The 17,614-nt window shown below is 48.4% G+C and overlaps 1 protein-coding gene across 7 annotated transcripts in view; it reads left to right on the forward strand.

Moving 5' to 3' along the window:
- Positions 1-17,614, forward strand: part of Dpf3 (double PHD fingers 3) — a 275,541-nt gene that overhangs the window by 164,003 nt on the left and 93,924 nt on the right. For all 7 annotated transcript variants that reach the window (XR_007978346.1, XR_007978345.1, XM_052185527.1 and 4 more), the window contains exons 5-6: positions 1,802-1,897; positions 11,098-11,176. Coding sequence is in view for 5 of the 7 variants with exons in the window: in XM_052185527.1 (XP_052041487.1) it covers positions 1,802-1,897; positions 11,098-11,176 (175 nt within the window). In the remaining 2 variants the exon portion in view is untranslated. The remainder of the gene's footprint in view (positions 1-1,801; positions 1,898-11,097; positions 11,177-17,614) is intronic.

Below are 17,614 nucleotides of genomic sequence, written 5' to 3' on the forward strand. Positions count from 1 at the left end.
AGTTGGTGTGACTTCTCACCTTGAACCCACACAGCAGGCCCTGTGCTACATGGTAATGCGGTCTCTCTAGCGCCGCCTTTCTAGCCTTGCCCTCATCATCTTTCTCCAAGCCACTGAGCACTGGTCACACCTCAGTCTTTCTCTCCCCTGAATAAGCCGCAGTCCTCTAACTGCTTCACCAGCGCTTGGTGACCCAGAACCTGCCTAAGTCTATCCATCCTCACACATAATCCTTCTGTGAAGCCGGAAGAGTCCATGTCGCTCTCATCCATCATTTGACCACCCTCCACATATCCTGGTTCTTTTGTCCCAGCCTCAGGAAAGCCTCCTCTGACCTTCAGATCCGGCCAAGTTCCCTTGGAGCACCCTTTCACAGAACCTTGACCTAACCTCTCACAATCGTTACAACAATGTGTATTAAACAGTTATATATGCTATTTCAATCTGTCTTCCTTTTAGCATACTTTAAGGTACTAAGGCTATATGAGGCTAGGACTGTAGCCATTTGTTTATAGCTTGGCTTAGTGCCTACATATAATCAGCAGAGGACAAATAGTTATAGAGCTGAAGAGTTGCGAGTTTTTAATAGGATAAGAAGAGGCACTAAACATTGTATCGCTCAAAGTTACATCAGTGAGCCAGTGAAAAGCTTCTTCTACCGTGTTGGCTCCTGGGCTCTCCTGAGCTCCAAGTCTATTTCTTCATATACTGTTCCCTGGTAGCAACTGGGTCTTCTATGGCCTTTTACTCTATTATAGAGCTGGGGGCGCACCTTCTGCTCCCATTCCTGGGGGTGTGGGTGTGGGGGTAGGGGTGAACCGCTCAGTTCTGTCTGAAGCATCTGTTGCAGTGCACCTGAGGAGCCTCAGTGGCAAGGGAGGGCGAATGAGTGTGAAGCTAATAGGCTCACCAATCCGACCTTACTCGGGTCTTGGCTTCGCTGGATGATTGTGAACAGTCAAAACTGTTTGCAGCCTCAGTGTGTGCACCTTTAAAATGGAAAGTGGCTCTTGTATTGCCGTGTTCTGAGGGATAGTAGAGAGGGCTCATTTGCATTCATGAACTTAAAGCTTGATTACTTCTTAAAGTCCAAAACTGAAGGTCCTGGGCTGTGATGAAATCATCTTATTTTGCTGTCTATCCATCTATCTGTACGTCTGTCTCTACGTGGGTGCATCTGTCTGTCTGCCTCTTTTTCTCACTCATAACCCTTGCTGCCCTTTGGTTTACTATGTAACTGAGCATGGCCTTGAACTCCTGCTCCTCCTCTTCTGGGATTACAGGCTGTGCCACTAACACTTTGCTGGACATTTATTTTTCTTAAAAACAATCCCACAGTGGATTGTTATGGGCTGCATATTAAGGCTGTGCTCCTGCCTGCTAAACATTAAGTTCTTCGCTTTCATCAAACAAGGCAGAGAAGGAGAAAAGGCTTCTTATATACTGAGGTGGCTAGCTCTTTAGAAACAAAAGAACACATTGTATTAAAGACAGTAAGTTTTGAGTGAGTAACCTGGCCCCACGCAGAAAATCGTCCTTTCGCTCTTGCTAAAAACCTCTTTTTGGGGGTGGTGGTGAAAGAGTTGAGAAAGGTCAGCAAGCGGGGACAATTTGGCTGGAAGGGGCCTGAAGGCTTAAAAAGAGGGCTGGTTCCACCGAGACTTCAAACTCTTAGGCAGTGGCCGCTCCCTTGCCTTGCTGAAGAACAAAACCCCCAGAATATCCCCAATTTGCCCTTTGATGGTCCTCACCGTTGCCTTTCATCTCCCAACTCTTGTATTTGACTCTCTTGTCATTTCAGAGGGTTTTGGAAAATGATGAAAATGTAGAAGAAGGGAATGAGGAGGAGGATTTGGAAGAAGATATTCCCAAGCGCAAGAACAGGACCAGAGGACGGGTGAGTAGGGTGAGGTTACGAGGGAAGAGTTCATGTTGAGTCTTGTCATCTCCGTACCTAGGTAGACACACCTCGTGGGCTTACTTGGCACTCTGAGGAAGATGCTGGGGGAGGCCCAGGCCGGGCATGTCTGCCAAGTCCAGAGCTGGCAAGAGGAAGGAGAGGAAGCAGAGGGTGCTGTGGGGGGTTTGGTGTGGGGAGAGGGCAGGGCAAGGAGGATTTTTCAAGACTCCATCATGAAAGTTCTTGCCTTGTCATTCCTGTCATTCCTGGGGTTTTCCAAGAATGACAAGATTAGGACACCTGCTTTGGGACATACTTCCATGGGCGGGCAGAGAGAGCAGAAGCCTGCTAGAAGCAGGCAGGCTGTGGCTGACGGTCCCCTGAATGGATTTTGCATGAACTTTAGAGACACATGGCCCTGAGATGAACTAGGAGAAGGGGGTCAGAGGTGGGAACAAAGAAAACACTGGTGAGTTCCTAAGGGGGAAGGGGGCTGACCAGGACCATGTTTTTGGACATTCTATTTGGTTCTCCAGGGTCTTTTTGTTTGATGACGTGTTCTGTGTTCACCTTCAGTGATATCCAAGGGCATCTCGATAACTAGGTGGACCTCCAGGGGAGGGCTACGCCTCCTCACGGGAAAATCCACTTTTGAGGGCTTGAGAATCTAGCTCCTATGAGCTCTAGTTAGGACCCTCTCCTTCCTGTGGGAGAGAAGTCAGTCCTGTGAGCCCTCAGTGTTTGAGCTCACTGGCAAGTGTTGTAAGCTTGTGTTTTACACACAGCAGCACCACAGAAAGTAATTACTAAATTACTAAAATTAGATGCCCAGGACTCTGCCCCGTTATTAGGCTTGGGATCACACCTTTGCGCTATATCATAAACAACTTCCCAGGCGGTTGCATGAAGTCTAGTGCTGGTCACACTGTGATCCAAATGCTCCTATTGTCCATAACAGCCAGAGTTGTCAGTGTGGGAGGGCCAGCTCTCTGATGGTACAATTTTATTGGGCGCTACCATCTTTATCAATGACCAATAATTCCACAGTTTTGTCTTGTGCACTCTTTTCTCCTACTTATTGTTGGCTTCTGTGTGTGTTTCCCACTGGAGTATTTGAAAGTAGATTCTATACATTTTATTATATATTCCAATGCAGCACTGATATGCCTTGTTCTAATACTTACTACCCTTGCCCCGGGAATCCACTCGGTATTTGCTACCTGCCTGTTAATTATCTCTAAGTTGTCACATCAGATAGTACTGCTATACTTATGTTCAAATAACCCTCATTACACTTATCAGCCTAGAAGTGCAATAGTAACAATACCAACAATTCATATACCCCCAAAGAACTCATTAATAGTTTCCTTGAAGTGAAAAAGCAGACAGTCTCCTTTTAAGTTTTAAGGAAAATGTCATATGTCAAAATTGGTGAACTCTATAGTGAGAATGAACCTTCTCTCTGTGAATTTGTGAAGGAGAGAGGAATTTGTGCTATTTTTGCTGCTTCATCCCAGAAGATCGAAGGTTATGGCCTTGGCCCATGATAAGCACTTAGTTAAAATGGACAAGGCATTCGGTTACAGGGCTCGGGACTCTCTGGGCTTCAGGCGTCCACCGGGTGTGGCGTCTTGCATTACATTCTCTGTGGGTCAAGGAGCACTTCCCTTGCTTAGAGATTTAAATAAATTTAGAATTTCTGTGTGTGCATGTGTGTGTATGTATTTTGAGGGGTGCATATCCTCCCTGGGTGGTGATGTGTGCTTTTTATCACTTCAGGGGTATACAATGCTTGGGGTGTTCTGCCTTTAGTGGTGTTCACACTGATCAGGACTTGCTGCTGGTAGCCCCGTCTCTCTCTTACAATGTCACTTGTCATGGTTTCACTGATGGTCTTCTGCGGTTCTAGATAAACTTGCTTGGGCATATTATTTCACTGTGGTGTGTGTGTGTGTGCGTGCGTGTGTGTGTGTGTGTGTGTGTGTGTGTGTGTGTGCGCGCGCGCGCATGACACACGCATGACACACCTTTTCCATCACAGGGGCATTGAGTTTTTGTGCCTGTTGTGAATACCAAGAGCTTTGTACCTTTCAACCTGCTTCCACCTCTCCCCTGCCCCTGCCAGACTTTGTAGAGTACATTGAGGAAAACGGCCAGGTAATCCTGGCAAGAGTGTGGAAGGTGTTATTTCCCCATTAGTGGGGAGGGGTTGGGTGTCTTTTCTGTTGAGGTGTCAGGAGCAACAGTGCCCACTGGCCCTTATACTCACTCAAAACCAGGCAGAGTGAAGGGCTCCAGAGGGAGCCCGTTATACAGAGGGCTCTATGCCTGGTGCTTTAAGTTCTGTAGTCTTCATTTCCAACAGTTCATTGTAGCAGCAGCTAACAACACATGGCTACCTGGTCCATGCTGGTCCAGACTGTAGGGTGCTTTAAATGCAATATATACACCACATTTTCATATCTGAGAATAAAAGAAGAGTGTAGAATACCTCACTGTTAGTTTTAACAGTAACATGTTTTGTTATATTTGGTTAAAATGTATGTGTCTCAATCTATTGTATTTTTTTATTATTATCTTTTTTTTTTTTTGAAGTGTCAGGGCTGAACATGGGTTTAAACATGCTAGCTAGTTGCTAAACACTGAGCTACACTCCAGCTAGCCTATCTCATTCCAAAAAAAAAAAAAAAAAAAAAAAAAAAGGGCAACAACTGGAAAAAGTGGCCACCATATAAGAGTGGCTTGGTATTCCAGAAAGGTTACGCAACTTGCTCAAACTTGCTCAATCTGGTCAGAAAGAATTAATTTGAACACAGGTCTATGCTTTTTCCCCCACTGAGTCCTGCCTGGCCCAGGACCCTGCCCTCTTAGGCTGAATGATGAATTAAACAAGGGAAGCAGGAAGAAAAGTCATGTTTGAACTTCATGAGTGGGCTCCAGGCTGCACAGTGATGCCGTGGTCACGTCACCATGCTGAGAGCCATGGAGCAAGCGGAGGGTTACGAGTGAGTGTCCGGGCTAAGCAAGGGTGGGAAGCTGCCTCGCTCACAGCTCTAAGCTTTCACAGGGCTCTCCAGCTGCTGCTGGAACTTTCTGGCCACTGGAGAGTTGAGTTCTCTCCGTATGGTCTGCACTACAGCCTCAGTCTCACCTGGGAGCTCATTGGGAATGCAGGAGGAGCCCGACCTCTACCCCACAGGCCACTGACAAGATTCCCGCTACTCCACTACTCCGTAAACATGAAGGGGGGCAGGGCTTTGACAGTGAGTCTCCAATGGGTTTCCCTCAGTTTAACGTCTACTCCAGGAGTGCCAACCTTAGCTCTACCACCTCCCGCATGATTCCTTGAGTGAATCATGTAACTTCTGTGATCTGGGCCTCAGTTTATTCATCAATAAGTTGGGAATAGCAACACACAGTCAAATTTGAATGCCTAATAAAGGATAGATTAAAGAAGGATATTACAAGTGAAGTGGATGACTTCCTGAGTTTTAATTCTATATATTATCTGGGAGGGGGTGAGGACAGTTCATACCCAACTATTAATAAGTGGGCCTTTTGGTAACTTCAACATAAGAAATTAATGAAATTCCTGTGAATTTGCATCATTAATCAATCATCATCAATAAATCAAATAACCAATAAAACAAATTAGTAATTACTCTTACACTTGGTACAGCCCAGGGTTTGTGTACTTGTATGTGCACAGGCAGGTGTCAGGGATTTTGCTAAAGAGCAAATTCTGATTGATAGTTCTGGGATATGGGGGATGAGATCTTACCTTGCTGGTAAGCGCCTGGCTGTTGCTGCTCCGAAGACCATGCTTCAAATGGCGGGCTGGTAGCCATCCCTCCTTCTCTCCCGGCTTCTAGAAGTCTTTACACCGTTAACAAATACTGACAGGCCTTCAAAGCTATTGTTCTGGGTATTGCAGGTGACAATAATTTCACTAATGATTTGCTATATGAGAAATTAAGACAGAATCCAGCTTGTGAATGTAGCTCATGAATATACAAGCACACGCTGGAAGCCCCGTCAAATGTCATGCAGGCTCTGGAAGCCCCCACCGTACGCTCAGGAGGAAGTGAGAATGAAAGAGTCAGATAGATGATCCTTTAATGACACTGGGAGAGTGGCTTTTGTTAGAAAGTACTAATTTTTAATTATGCGTATGTGATTAAGTGCAGAAGAGTGCAGGTGTCCTCAGCGGCCAAGAGAGGGCGCCAGATCCCCTGGTCCTGAGCCAACATGAAGGTGCAGGGTACTGAACCTGGGTCCTCTGGAACTGCAGCAAGCGCTCTTGACTGCTAAGCTCTATCTCTAGCCTGTAGAAGAGATCTGATGTTCATCTTAGACACACCACTCGAGAACAGCTTTTATAGAAGAACTACCCTTGACTGGAGTCTCTTTGTCCTCATTCCCAGTCTTTTTTGTTGTAGGAAACTCAACAGCAAAAGAACCGAGAAGGGTTTGAAACCTTGGGGCCATTGTCCCCAATATGAGTGATCTTTGAAGATACAGACCATAGAAGGGCAGGAAGGTGACAGGGAATCAGAACTGAGGAGAATAAGGACCCCACCCATGGCCTCTGCTTCTTCTCTCTTCTCTCAGGTGCCTGGGTTTCCTGTTCCTTGGGGCACAGGACTCTAGAACTCCTGAATTTAAGTGTCTTTGCAACTCAAGTTACCAACAGGGGTCACTGTTTTCAAGTTCCAAGTTGCTTGAAGGTAGAATGTGAGTGGCCCAGGTTAGAGTTAAAATAGGCTTATCCTAGTAATGAGTTGAGCCCTCCTGAGCCTACCCACTATATGGCCAATAAGGCAGGACCCTGTGGTATCCGGTCATGGCTGCCATGGCTTCAACATGTGAATGGGAAGTGAACATTCTCAGGGAGGGAGGATGGGTCTCTTTTGGAGAGTAAGGTCCAAAGGATTCTCTGCATCAGAGTCTTGAAGCCTGTCCTCCTGTTTCCATGGGCTCTGGGACCTGGAAAGGCCTGGGCCCACGCTCATCCGAGCTAATATCTGTGGAAGAGCTTTGTACTGTGTGCCCAGGAGAATGTTAGGGGGTTCATAATAAAGTATAAAATGCCATCTTTCCCCTCAGGACCCAAGACTCAAACTGGGGAGATGCTGAGTGAGATCCATGAGGCAGTAAGATGTCTACTGGCTTCTCATGTGTGCTAACCAAACACAAAGAGAGCCTAGAGGATCTACATGGGCATGGAGGGGTTAATAGCATCCTGTGGGCTTGACTGTGTCCCGTGGCTTTATACTCCTGATCCTATCTCAACAACTGTGCTGCCTTCTGTGGCCAGTTTATTCATTCACTTACGTTTATATTGATTGAGGCACAGTCTTTTTAAGTAGCCTTGGGTGGTCTGGAACTTTCTGTGTAGACCAGGTTGGCTCAAACTTGCAGTATTTGTTCTGCCTCTGTCTCTCGCGTGCTGGGGTAACACATGTGCACCACCACATCTGGCGTTCTGTTGCCCCTTTTATAAATGACTAAGTTAAGGTTTAGAGGGATAGCTTGTTTGGTGATACCCAGCTGGTGCTATCTGTGGTTTGGATGTGGCTTGAGAGTTCCTGAGACTTCATATGATGAAATTTAAAGGTCAGTTGAGATGCTGAGAGGTCAGAAACGGGGTGACTGTTGTATTCAGAATGGGCCTTCGGAAAGTCACTAGGATTATTAGGTAAGGTCAGGGTGGGGCTGCTCCTGAGGGCCATTAAAAAGAGACAGAAGGACTGAAGGAGATGTATATGAGGGCTCTCTGTGTCTTGCCATGTGATGCTCTGTGTTGCCTGTGGATTTTGGTAGCAAGAAGAATATCACCAGATGAGTCCCCTACATGTTGCACCTCCAGGTCCATGAGAAAATTCCCTTCTTTTCCTTATGAAAGTACCTACCTCAGACTTTTTGTTATAGTAATGAATATCTGACTGACAGAGCTGGAATTTCAATGTAGGGCCCCATCAGACTTTAGGACAACACCATTTTTTACTCTCAAGTATTGCAAGAGGAAGATTTTTGGAGGGTGAACACTGGCGGGACTAAAATGTAGACTGCCTGTGGATGGCAGAGGAGAGGCAATCATAAAAGAAACCGTGACAATAAAGATGGCGACCCAGCCTGAGCCTGGTGAGATGGTTGGGTTGGCGGTAGACTGCCATTGGCAAGGAAAGTGTGTCACAGGTGGCAATGGAGGCATGTGAGGGAGCAAAGGGCCTCAAGCTCCCACTCCTGTCTCTTGTCTATGTGGCTAGGTAGTCATGTAGGATGGGTTAGGCTGGGCTGTGGGGAGGTAGAGCCCCAGCCAGGGCCCTTTCTGGGGAGTTTCAGGATTAGCCGATGGGCTTTGAGGAAAGCATTGGGAAACAGATAAAGTACAGCCATGGCCAGCTCACTGCCTGGGAGACTGATGTCGTGACCACACAACCGTTGAGGAAGGTACCTGGTCCCAATAACAGTGGTGGCTCATTCAGGACATCTGTGAGACAGATAGAAAACCAACAAGTAAACTCACGCATGTGCAATGTAGGACGAGATAACAGCAAGTGCCCTGGCTAAACATAAAACGGAGAAGGAGGGAAAAAAAAAAGATACAAGTAGACATCAGTGGGCTGGGAAGGGCTTCTTGGAAGAAGTGGCATTTGAACAGGTCACATAGGATTCTGTCAAACCTACAGCTTCCAGGAAATGAAGAGTTCCATTGCCTCCAGAGAATTCCACACACATCTCCTCAGATGCCCCATATAGTCTTTATCTCTGTTTGCCAAACCAAGGCCTTGGGGAGTGTGGGAGCATGCATCCTCCCTGCTGGGCAGCCAAGCAGGGAGGGGAGGGAGGCAGCTGACTCCCTCAGAAGCCCCTGTGCTTCTGTTGTGCCTGCCCCTCAGCTCCTGCCTTGACAAGTGGCCAGCCTTGCAGAGCCCCCTCCAGCATTTGCTGTGGCCTCATCATTCTGCCTGACTTGCTTTTTCCTGCTCCGAGGGGCTGTGACCGGGCTGCCCGCTGTGCATGTCAAGCAGTCTCCGGCTTCACTGAGAAGGTGTGGGGAAGGCTAGGGCAGTAAGGTGGCCACCCCTAGCATCCTGGGCCCACTATCTGTCAGTGCCTCAGGGTGATGGGCAGTGCTCACAGAGTACTGAGCGGATTTGGAGGAGGTGGAGGAAAAAGGGGAAGAGATGGATGAAGGGGGAGGAGGAGGAGGAGAAAGAAGGGGAGGAAGAGAGTGGGTTTTACTGATTATCCCTGGCAGGGTGGGAGCAGGGAGGTGTAGTGGCAAGGAGGGAAGGAGGAAGGTGGAATTTCTTCTTCTTCTTCTTCTTCTTCTTCTTCTTCTTCTTCTTCTTCTTCTTCTTCTTCTTCTTCTTCTTCTTCTTCTTCTTCCTCTTCCTCTTCCTCTTCCTCTTCCTCTTCCTCTTCCTCTTCCTCTTCTTCCTCTTCCTCTTCCTCTTCCTCTTCTTCCCCTTCCCCTTCCCCTTCCTCCTCCTCCTCTTCCTCTTCCTCCTCCTCCTCCTCTTTCTTCTCCTCTTCCTCCTCTTCTTCCTCCTCCCTCCTCCTTCATCATCATCATTTTGAAAAAGACAAGCTAAGATGGCAAAAGCGATAGTTTGGCAAGGTGGAGTTGCTTGTGAAGTCTGTGTATGTTGAGAGCGAGTGCCACAGGCCTGGAGAGTAGGCCCATCTTCAGCGAAGTCCTCAGTGAGATATATGCACTGCTGTTTGTGAGTATGTGCGTGTGAGAAAATCCATCCCAGGCTTTCCCAGCACTTCTCTAGAGCAGGTCCTGGCCTTGCTCCCCAGAATTCTGTTCCTCTCCTGCCGACCCTTCCTCTCTGTCTCTGAAGACAGCAGCCAGCTCCTCCCATGGCTGGGACTTTACCACCACTCATTAGCTATGAATGACCCGGAGAAGGCTAAAGGGAAGGCCAGCACGGGGCTTACAGTGGCTTATGGATAAGCCTTGCTGTTTTGTGGTGGCTGCCGTGGGGCGCAGAGCTGCTGCTCACCTTTTAGGCTGGTCTCTGTTACTACTAAAGTCTAGCTCCTTCTGCCCTTCCTTTCCTCCAGTCATGTGACCCACCCGGGGAGACGCCCAGGGTTCTGGTGTAAGTATCAGGAATCCAGCTCCAGTTGACCTTAAAGGTCAGGGTCTTAGTCCCTGACGGAGGCCTGAGGTAGACTACATACAGGAGCCGTGCCTGAAGCCCAGCCCTACTGTGAAGGCCAAACATGGCGGAAGAGCCTGGCCTCCTGAGGCCTTTAGGGTAGGCAGTGAGGGGGCAGGAACCTGGCAGCTGAGGTACAGCCATTACACTTCCTGTTCCTGCATCCCCAGTGTGCTCATCAGCTGATCAGCGCACGGAGTAACCTGACATCTTGTGTCAAATTGTAGGAGAGTGTCTGTCAGTAGTGTTCACTGTCAGATAGGTAGAGATACTGTATGGCAGAGGGGCCCCATATTTGACAGATACAGGACTGTATTAGACTTCTGTTGCTCTGTGTGGCAGGGCACTGGAGAAAGCCTCTTCAGGGAGTGAGGCCTTATTGTGTCTCAGGGCTTCAGAAGGGTCAGCCACAGCTGGCTTTCTCCATTGCTGCGGGTCTGTGGGGAGGCAGACCGCCACACTGGCAAGAAGTATCCAGCTGCACACAGTAGTTGATGTCACTGTAACCAGGAAACAATAAGGGGACAGAAAGACGACTTGCCTAGGACAGTTAAAACCTTTAAAGACATACCCCCATACTGTCCCTGTGTACTCCAGGTTGGCTGATCTCCTAAAGTTCCCATCCCCCTGCAACCCGATTCCCCAGATGATACCACTAGCCAGGGATTTTCACGTTCAGCCGTGACACTGCCTTTCGGCCACACTTTCTGTTTATGTCCTGGTTCTGCATTTAGTAGATGAACGGCATTGGGAAGGTCCCCTTCCCTATACAAATGTACCGCGATTATATACTTCCTTCTTGGAGCTATTGCGGAAACAGGGAGACCAGGCGAGTAGCTGCGTGATGTCAGGGCAACTTACCTAATCCTCTGGGTCTCAGTGTCCATGCTTGTAAAGCAGGGTTGGCTTGGGGACAAAGGCCATGTGGTGCTGTTGAGTCACTCAGACCCTAAAGTGTGTGTGCCCACGAGCTGAGTGGCCGGCGTAGTAACAAGTGTCCTGTACTCAATGTCTCCTCAGGCTCGTGGTTCTGCAGGTGGCAGGAGGAGGCATGACGCTGCCTCTCAGGAAGACCATGACAAGCCCTACGTCTGTGACAGTAAGTATCTCCTGTGCCGCTTTGCCAGTCGCCTACCAGCTCTAGTCCACTCAGGGCTTTCCTGCTTCCAGCTCTGCATGGTCACATTCCCTCCTGCTGTGGCGAGGCCCTGGGCACAGTAGGCAGGCAGGGGACCCCACCTCTCAGATGGCACTCCTGGCTGTCAGCTCTCCCCCTGGCTTTCCGGTTTCTTTTCTCTCTCTCCCTTTCTCCTGTCTTAGGCAGGGCTGGTTATGAATCTTTCTATGATGGTGGCTTGCTTTTAACAAATAGCCCTCAGGTCATCTCTGCTGTTCCTTCCCTGACTCAGAAACAGCTTTTGGAAGAATGGTTGCCTGGCTCCTGGGTTAGAGGCTGAGGATGGAAGAGGCCAGAGGCCAAAGGAAGGGCATGCGGAAGGGCTGTGCTCATCGAGAGAACAGTAGTTTTCTTTTCCCTCATATCCTGAGGTGTGGTGTGGTGGGTTCCACAGCCTTGCCCTGTTATCTGTCATTCTCCTGGGTACATCCTGCTCACTCCATGACAGGGCCACCCATCTATACCACATGTCCGGGGGCCAGGGCTGGGGTCAGGGCAGGGGGTCTTCCCTTCTCGCCTGCTCTCAAAACCCAGAGCTCAGCCACAGGGAACAGGTTGCTCTGAGAACAGTAGAAAGCTAGACAAGGCAGGACCTGGCATGGTGGTCCCTCTGGGTGATCATCCATCCTGTAGGTTCTGCAGCCTCTGTGGAGGCAAAGAGGGTCGGGATAGGACGGAAGGCACAGTGAGCGGTACCTTTCCCTACCTTTCCACTGGCCTGGTGATGTCAAAATGTTGTTCTGAGCCCTGTGGGGATGATGTCTGGTGGGACAACATTCACTAGAACTCAAACTCCATGACCACTCATTTAGCTGCTTTATATGCCGTGTGTGTAGATGACATTCCTGAGCCCTCTGCAGGTCTCACCATCCTCAGGGAACTCAGGAAGAGAAGGAAGCAGGACGTGGGGTCTGGCGCACTTCCTGTTCCTTGACAGGAAGTACCTGCTTTCCGTTTGGGCCTTGTTTCCTGGATGTCATTTAGTCGTGTCCTGCTATGTGAACAGTCCAAGCATGCTAGCCCTTAGGAGATTGGTTCTGGGCAGTGGGTAGGATTTCCAGCTGTGAGTGACACCCCATTAGGAGAGCCAACAGCTGCTTGGGAGCTGAGGCATAACTACTCCACTCCTCTTTTAAAAAGCTGTGGTTCCCTGTTGTGTGGCTTTCCGCCATTCTAGACAGCAGACTTAGCTTTTCACTCTATTTCTGTAACTTCCAAAGAGTTACATCGCATGATGACTAAGTGTGCATCTGAGAGCCGGGTTGCTGCGCGCCATGGCCGGTGTGGAGGGCGGAAGACAACTTGTAAGAGCTGGTTCTCTCCTGCCTGCAGGTTACGGGGATTGAACTCAGGTCATCAGGCTTGGTGGCGAGTGTGCTCATCTGCTGAGCCATCTCACTGGTCCTATTTCTAGAACTTTCTTGGAATTCTGAGGTGCAGAAGTCACTTATATTTCCAGACACACTCTCCGCGCTCTTTTGTCTTGCTTCCGCTTCCTGTTTCTTTCTTCTCTCTTCTTTCGGTGACAGCCACATCTGGCGGGATTATCTCTGTGAAGTGTCCTTATGCGTGGCCTCTTGCCTGGCTCCTGGTCCCCCTGCACAGAGAGAGCCAAGCCCTTCCTCCTCACTCCTGTTCTGTGCTTTAAGCAGATGCTGTCCTCCAAATCTCCAAATCTCCCCGCCTCGCTTACAGGCTCTAGGTGTCCCTTGATGCTTTCTGCTCTCCTCACCAGGGTCCCCATTTCCCCTGCAGAGTTTGGGGGGACCCATCATAGGGCGATGCATGCTTTCCCCCCGAGGTCTCAGCAGCTGTTTGCTTGGCTCTGCCCATGCATGCATGTGCCGCCTCCCTCTTCCTGCCTCTGGAAAGCAAGGTCCACTGCAGTTTGCCCTTCTTTATTCCGGCTCTCTCAGGACATTGTGTGACAGCTTGGTGATTAATAGACTTTATTTTTATCTGGTGCCCTTCAGACATGGGATCCCTAGGGGTAGAAGTGACCTTTGGAGAGGTCACGAAGCCCACCCCCACACCCCTGAGGTGGACAAGAAACGCTTTTAATAATCTCTAATGCATCCTAACTAGAGAGGTGTCCAGTCGCCCTTCCTCAACATCCCGAGGGATGTCCTTACCACAACTGCCCTTTCTCCACAATCCCAGCTGTGCTTCCCGTGATTATTTTTCCTTAGTGGAAGCTGGAACCACTCTCTCCTCCACGTTGCCTTGTCTTTTCTGTCTCCTTCCCCAACAGAATGTACACTCACCATTTGGGTTTAGCATCCCCTGGATTCTTGGGTGGACTTGGGTCTCACCCCATAATCTCGGTGTTATTCTGCTCCCGAATTCCCTCTGGATCTACATTTAAGCACGTCTACTGGAAGCAGCATCAAGACCAAGTAGCTCAAAGAACAGCAGGCATGTGCTTGTTTGATTCACACATCAGCTTTTGGCACAAACCCACATTTTCTGAGAACACGCAACCTCTCTGTATGCATCTAACCACTTCCCAGCCCGTTTCTATCTGTCCAGTGCCACGGTCTCTCCAGGTGGAGAATATTTTCTCCTGGGGCATTTGATTATCTTTCTTTCCATAAATCACTCTGCATTTGGCCCCATTGAGTCTCAGTAAACAGATACAATAATGTGTGACTTCAATATACAAGATTCAATAAAGGCAAATTTAAAGACATTGCCCAGTAGTTAGATTCCATTCTCCACAGACTTGCAACCCCTGCCATTTTTGTATCTGAGGTTTGATTTGCATAATTCCTACTCCATCTTTGGAGTTATTTATGAAAATATTAGGTCACCTTAGACCCCAGACTCCTCTCTCTGGATTTATGGGGGTTGGTAATAGCCCCTTTATTCAGGTGCAATTGTATTTAACCCTTCCTGGTGTGTGGTCCTGAATATAGCCGACATCTCGTTGTCTGGGTGTCCTTTTCACAACAGGTGGCTGAAATAGTATTTTAGCAGATAACTTAAGGTGATAGAGGCTTACTTCTTGCCTTTCACTCAGCCATTGACTTTATTTCATCTCAGAAATATTAAATCATCTAAATGTGATTTATTTCCCCACCCCCATTTATGCTGTGCTCCTGAATACTTCATTTTTCTACCAAGTAACTGATCTCTATTAATTATCTTGAAATTTGACTGAGTTGAAGGCTTAAAGTTCTGTTTCTTCACTGTCTGTCTTTGGTGTCAGGAAAGTTAGTATTACTTTAAAACAAAGCAACAGAAATGGACTTTGTCTGGGAGCCCTTTAGTGTTTTTGGATCTTGACTACCTAGACAATCAGGAAAATGCACTCACACAGATTCCAGGCTCTCCCTCCAGACTTCCTCCATCAGAACCGCAGGGGCCGGGCCTGGAGCCTGAGTGTTCCTATTGCTTCCCAGGACAGTCATGAGTACTATGGTGTTTGTGGATGGGGTCTGGCTTTGACCATTCAGCCCTTTAATATTCCCTGCCCCGATATCTCTGTCTCTTTGTGTGTCTGTGTCTCTGTTTCTCTGTCTGTCTGTCTGTCTGAGATGTATATGTATGGGTTTTGCGTGAACGTGGGTGCATACACATGCCAGGGGAGGACATCCAATATTCTGCTTTATTCCTTTCTGGAAGTGTCTGTCTCTCACTGAACCTGGAGCTAGGCTGGCAGCAGACAACCCTCTTGTCTAAAACAATAATTCCAAAATGTCCTCCCAACCCTGCTCCTGGAAATGATGACTCTGAGACTAGTAACTGCCTAGGCCGTTAGCTTTGGCTTGCTCTCAACTCATTATCCTTTTTATTCTGTCCTGAGTTCATCTACCTCCTGGTTAGTTACCTTTCCTTCAGGCCTGGTCTGTTTCTTCCTCAGTGTCTTCCTCAGCCACTCCTTTGAATCTCTTGCCTTCTATTTCCCAGAATTCTCTCTATCCCTGCTGGATGTCCTGCCTCCTCTTTTCTACCTCAGCTCATTGGCCATAAGTGGTTTTTTATTGACAGGTGATACTTATAAGCGATTCTCTCCACACTCTTGTTTTCAGTCCCATACAGTGCTGGGGTCTCAGGTGCCCATCCTGCCACAGTATTTTACATGGGTGCTGGGATCAGGACTCGGGACCTTATGGCTGTGCAGAGCTTACCCACTAAACCATCTCTCCAGCCGTGCCTAGAAATCGCATGGCCCCAGGATTCTCTAGGCAGTCCGCCATTGGCTTGCCTCACTGTTTTACTTGGCTTCCTTCAAATCTTTCCTTGGTAGTTCTTTCAGCAATGATAAAGCTCAGCCATGCAGCCCAAAACACAGCAACCCTGCACCTGACTTTAATTTCCTCAGGAGCACGAAGCCCTAATAGCACCATTATCCATGTCATCGCTGGGGTGTTAAGTGGGGGCAGACATGAAAGGAATCCTTGGGTGTGGGCTCCTGGGATACGTTCGGTGTCATTACCTGAGCTTCTCAACCTTGTCCTAAGTGCTGCCAGCTCTGAGCTGCTCGGCAGTGTCCTTGTCATCAGGGCAGGCTCCCAAGGAGAGACCTACTTCCATATTTTCTTTGTTCAAGGAACATGATAGAAGGAGATGCTGGGGTGGTGAATGAGAAATTCAGTCTGTGTGTGGCAGGCAATCCGGGAGGAACAAGAGAGCTCCTGTGGTTTTGCTGGGCACAGGGACCTTTTCTTCTGAGTTATAGTAACAATCCTGTTAGTGTGTGCACAGAGTAGTGTGTGTGGCATTTCGTACAGACTGTCTGTACAAACCCTCATGGTAAGTGTGAACCACAGGGACAGCTGAGCTCACTTTTCTGTGAAAAAAAACAAAACCAGAAAAACAAACCAAAAAACAAAAAACCAGGGCACAGAGAGGTGAAGGGACTTCCCAGGTCCCACAGCTGGTTGTAGCACCAAGATACGAACCCCACAACTGAAATGGCACAGTCTAGGTCTGCTTCAGCATGTTCTCCTACTGTAGCACTCTCCTAGGAGCAGAGGGAAACATTGTTTTAGAAATCAGTTAATAACCATGCATTCTTTATCTATGAGGCAGTATCCTGTGTGCTACACTAATAGGTTGCTTCTCGTATCACATTGGCAAGCTGGAGTCAGGTAGTAATTGTAATTGAATGGATGACTTGATTTCTAGGCTTTTACATTTAAATCTATTAAAATCACAGCACACGAGGGCATTAGCGTAGGCTAGTGACACATCTGAGTCATGCGTGGTGTTGACATATCAAGAAGTTCCACTCAGCACCAATTCTGCCAGTAGGATCTTTGTTCCCCAGTATTCTAGCCCTGAAGATATGGCTGTGACTTCTTAATAACCACGCTACAGGGTGAGCTCTCTCTTCCTGAAATCTAGCTGGAGGTATCTGTTACCTAGTTTTCCCTCCTTACTGTGAGAAAAATACAGAACTGAGGCCTCCTGGGGAGATTTGGCAATACTGATCCAGCTCCCGATTTGAAAGCTATGGTCAGGCCGTCTTGGTCAGGCCTTCATCCGGGCAAGGCATGATCACGTTCACCATTGTCTTGCTAATATGGTAGTTGTGCACAGGAGCCTGCTTGCTTACATCCTAGCAGTTCAGGGAACAGAGGGTATGAGTAGATGCAGGACCAAGCTATAATTTATCCCGTCTGCTGCCCTGGTGACCCACTTTATTGTAAAGGGTCTACATTCCCCCAAGCAGTGCCGCCACTAGCTTGGGGACCAAGTGTTCAGTGAATTCAGGGTTGGGTGGAGTGAGCCTTTCTCACTCAAACCACGATGGGGCTTTGTTAGAGTAAAGTCTGGGCTCTCTTCCTGCTCTGGAAATCTACTTTCTGCTGCTTATTCCAGAGGGGGGAAGGGAGAGAGTGAGGTGGGTTTCAGGTTAGGTCTGCTTGCTAGTGGCTCTGATACATCCTCTTTGTGGTCACTCCGAGCTCCAGGCCTTCCTCATCAGTACCCAGCTCTGCACCGTGGCCTCCCTTCCTCCCACACAGCAGCTTCGGAGTGAGGCTATCTGCCTAGACCAGATGTCTCGGAACAGAGAGGAGGAGTGCATTGTGGGATATCAGGGGATTAGACCAGGAATTGGAGGAGCTGTGGATGGCTGGTGGGGTGGATAGCCATGGAGGTCCTGGAAAAATCTGCTTTCTCCTCAGCCCCCTTCAGATAAACCTGCCTTCACTAAACCCTGAGTGTGGCAGGTAGATTCAGATAACTGTTTCTATCTTATGAAAATTTCCTTCGGAGGGCACAGAGGCTAGCATTCTCCGAGGCTCATGTGTTTTGTGCTTCAAACCGTGGTGGGAAGAAAAAAAAAAAAGCCAATAACTTGGCCTTCAGGCTTGCTGCCTTGTGCAGTGACTGGCCCATCACTCAGTTGTC

The sequence above is a fragment of the Apodemus sylvaticus genome, chromosome 6 (assembly GCF_947179515.1).
Source record: "Apodemus sylvaticus chromosome 6, mApoSyl1.1, whole genome shotgun sequence".
Classification (NCBI taxonomy): domain Eukaryota; kingdom Metazoa; phylum Chordata; class Mammalia; order Rodentia; family Muridae; genus Apodemus; species Apodemus sylvaticus.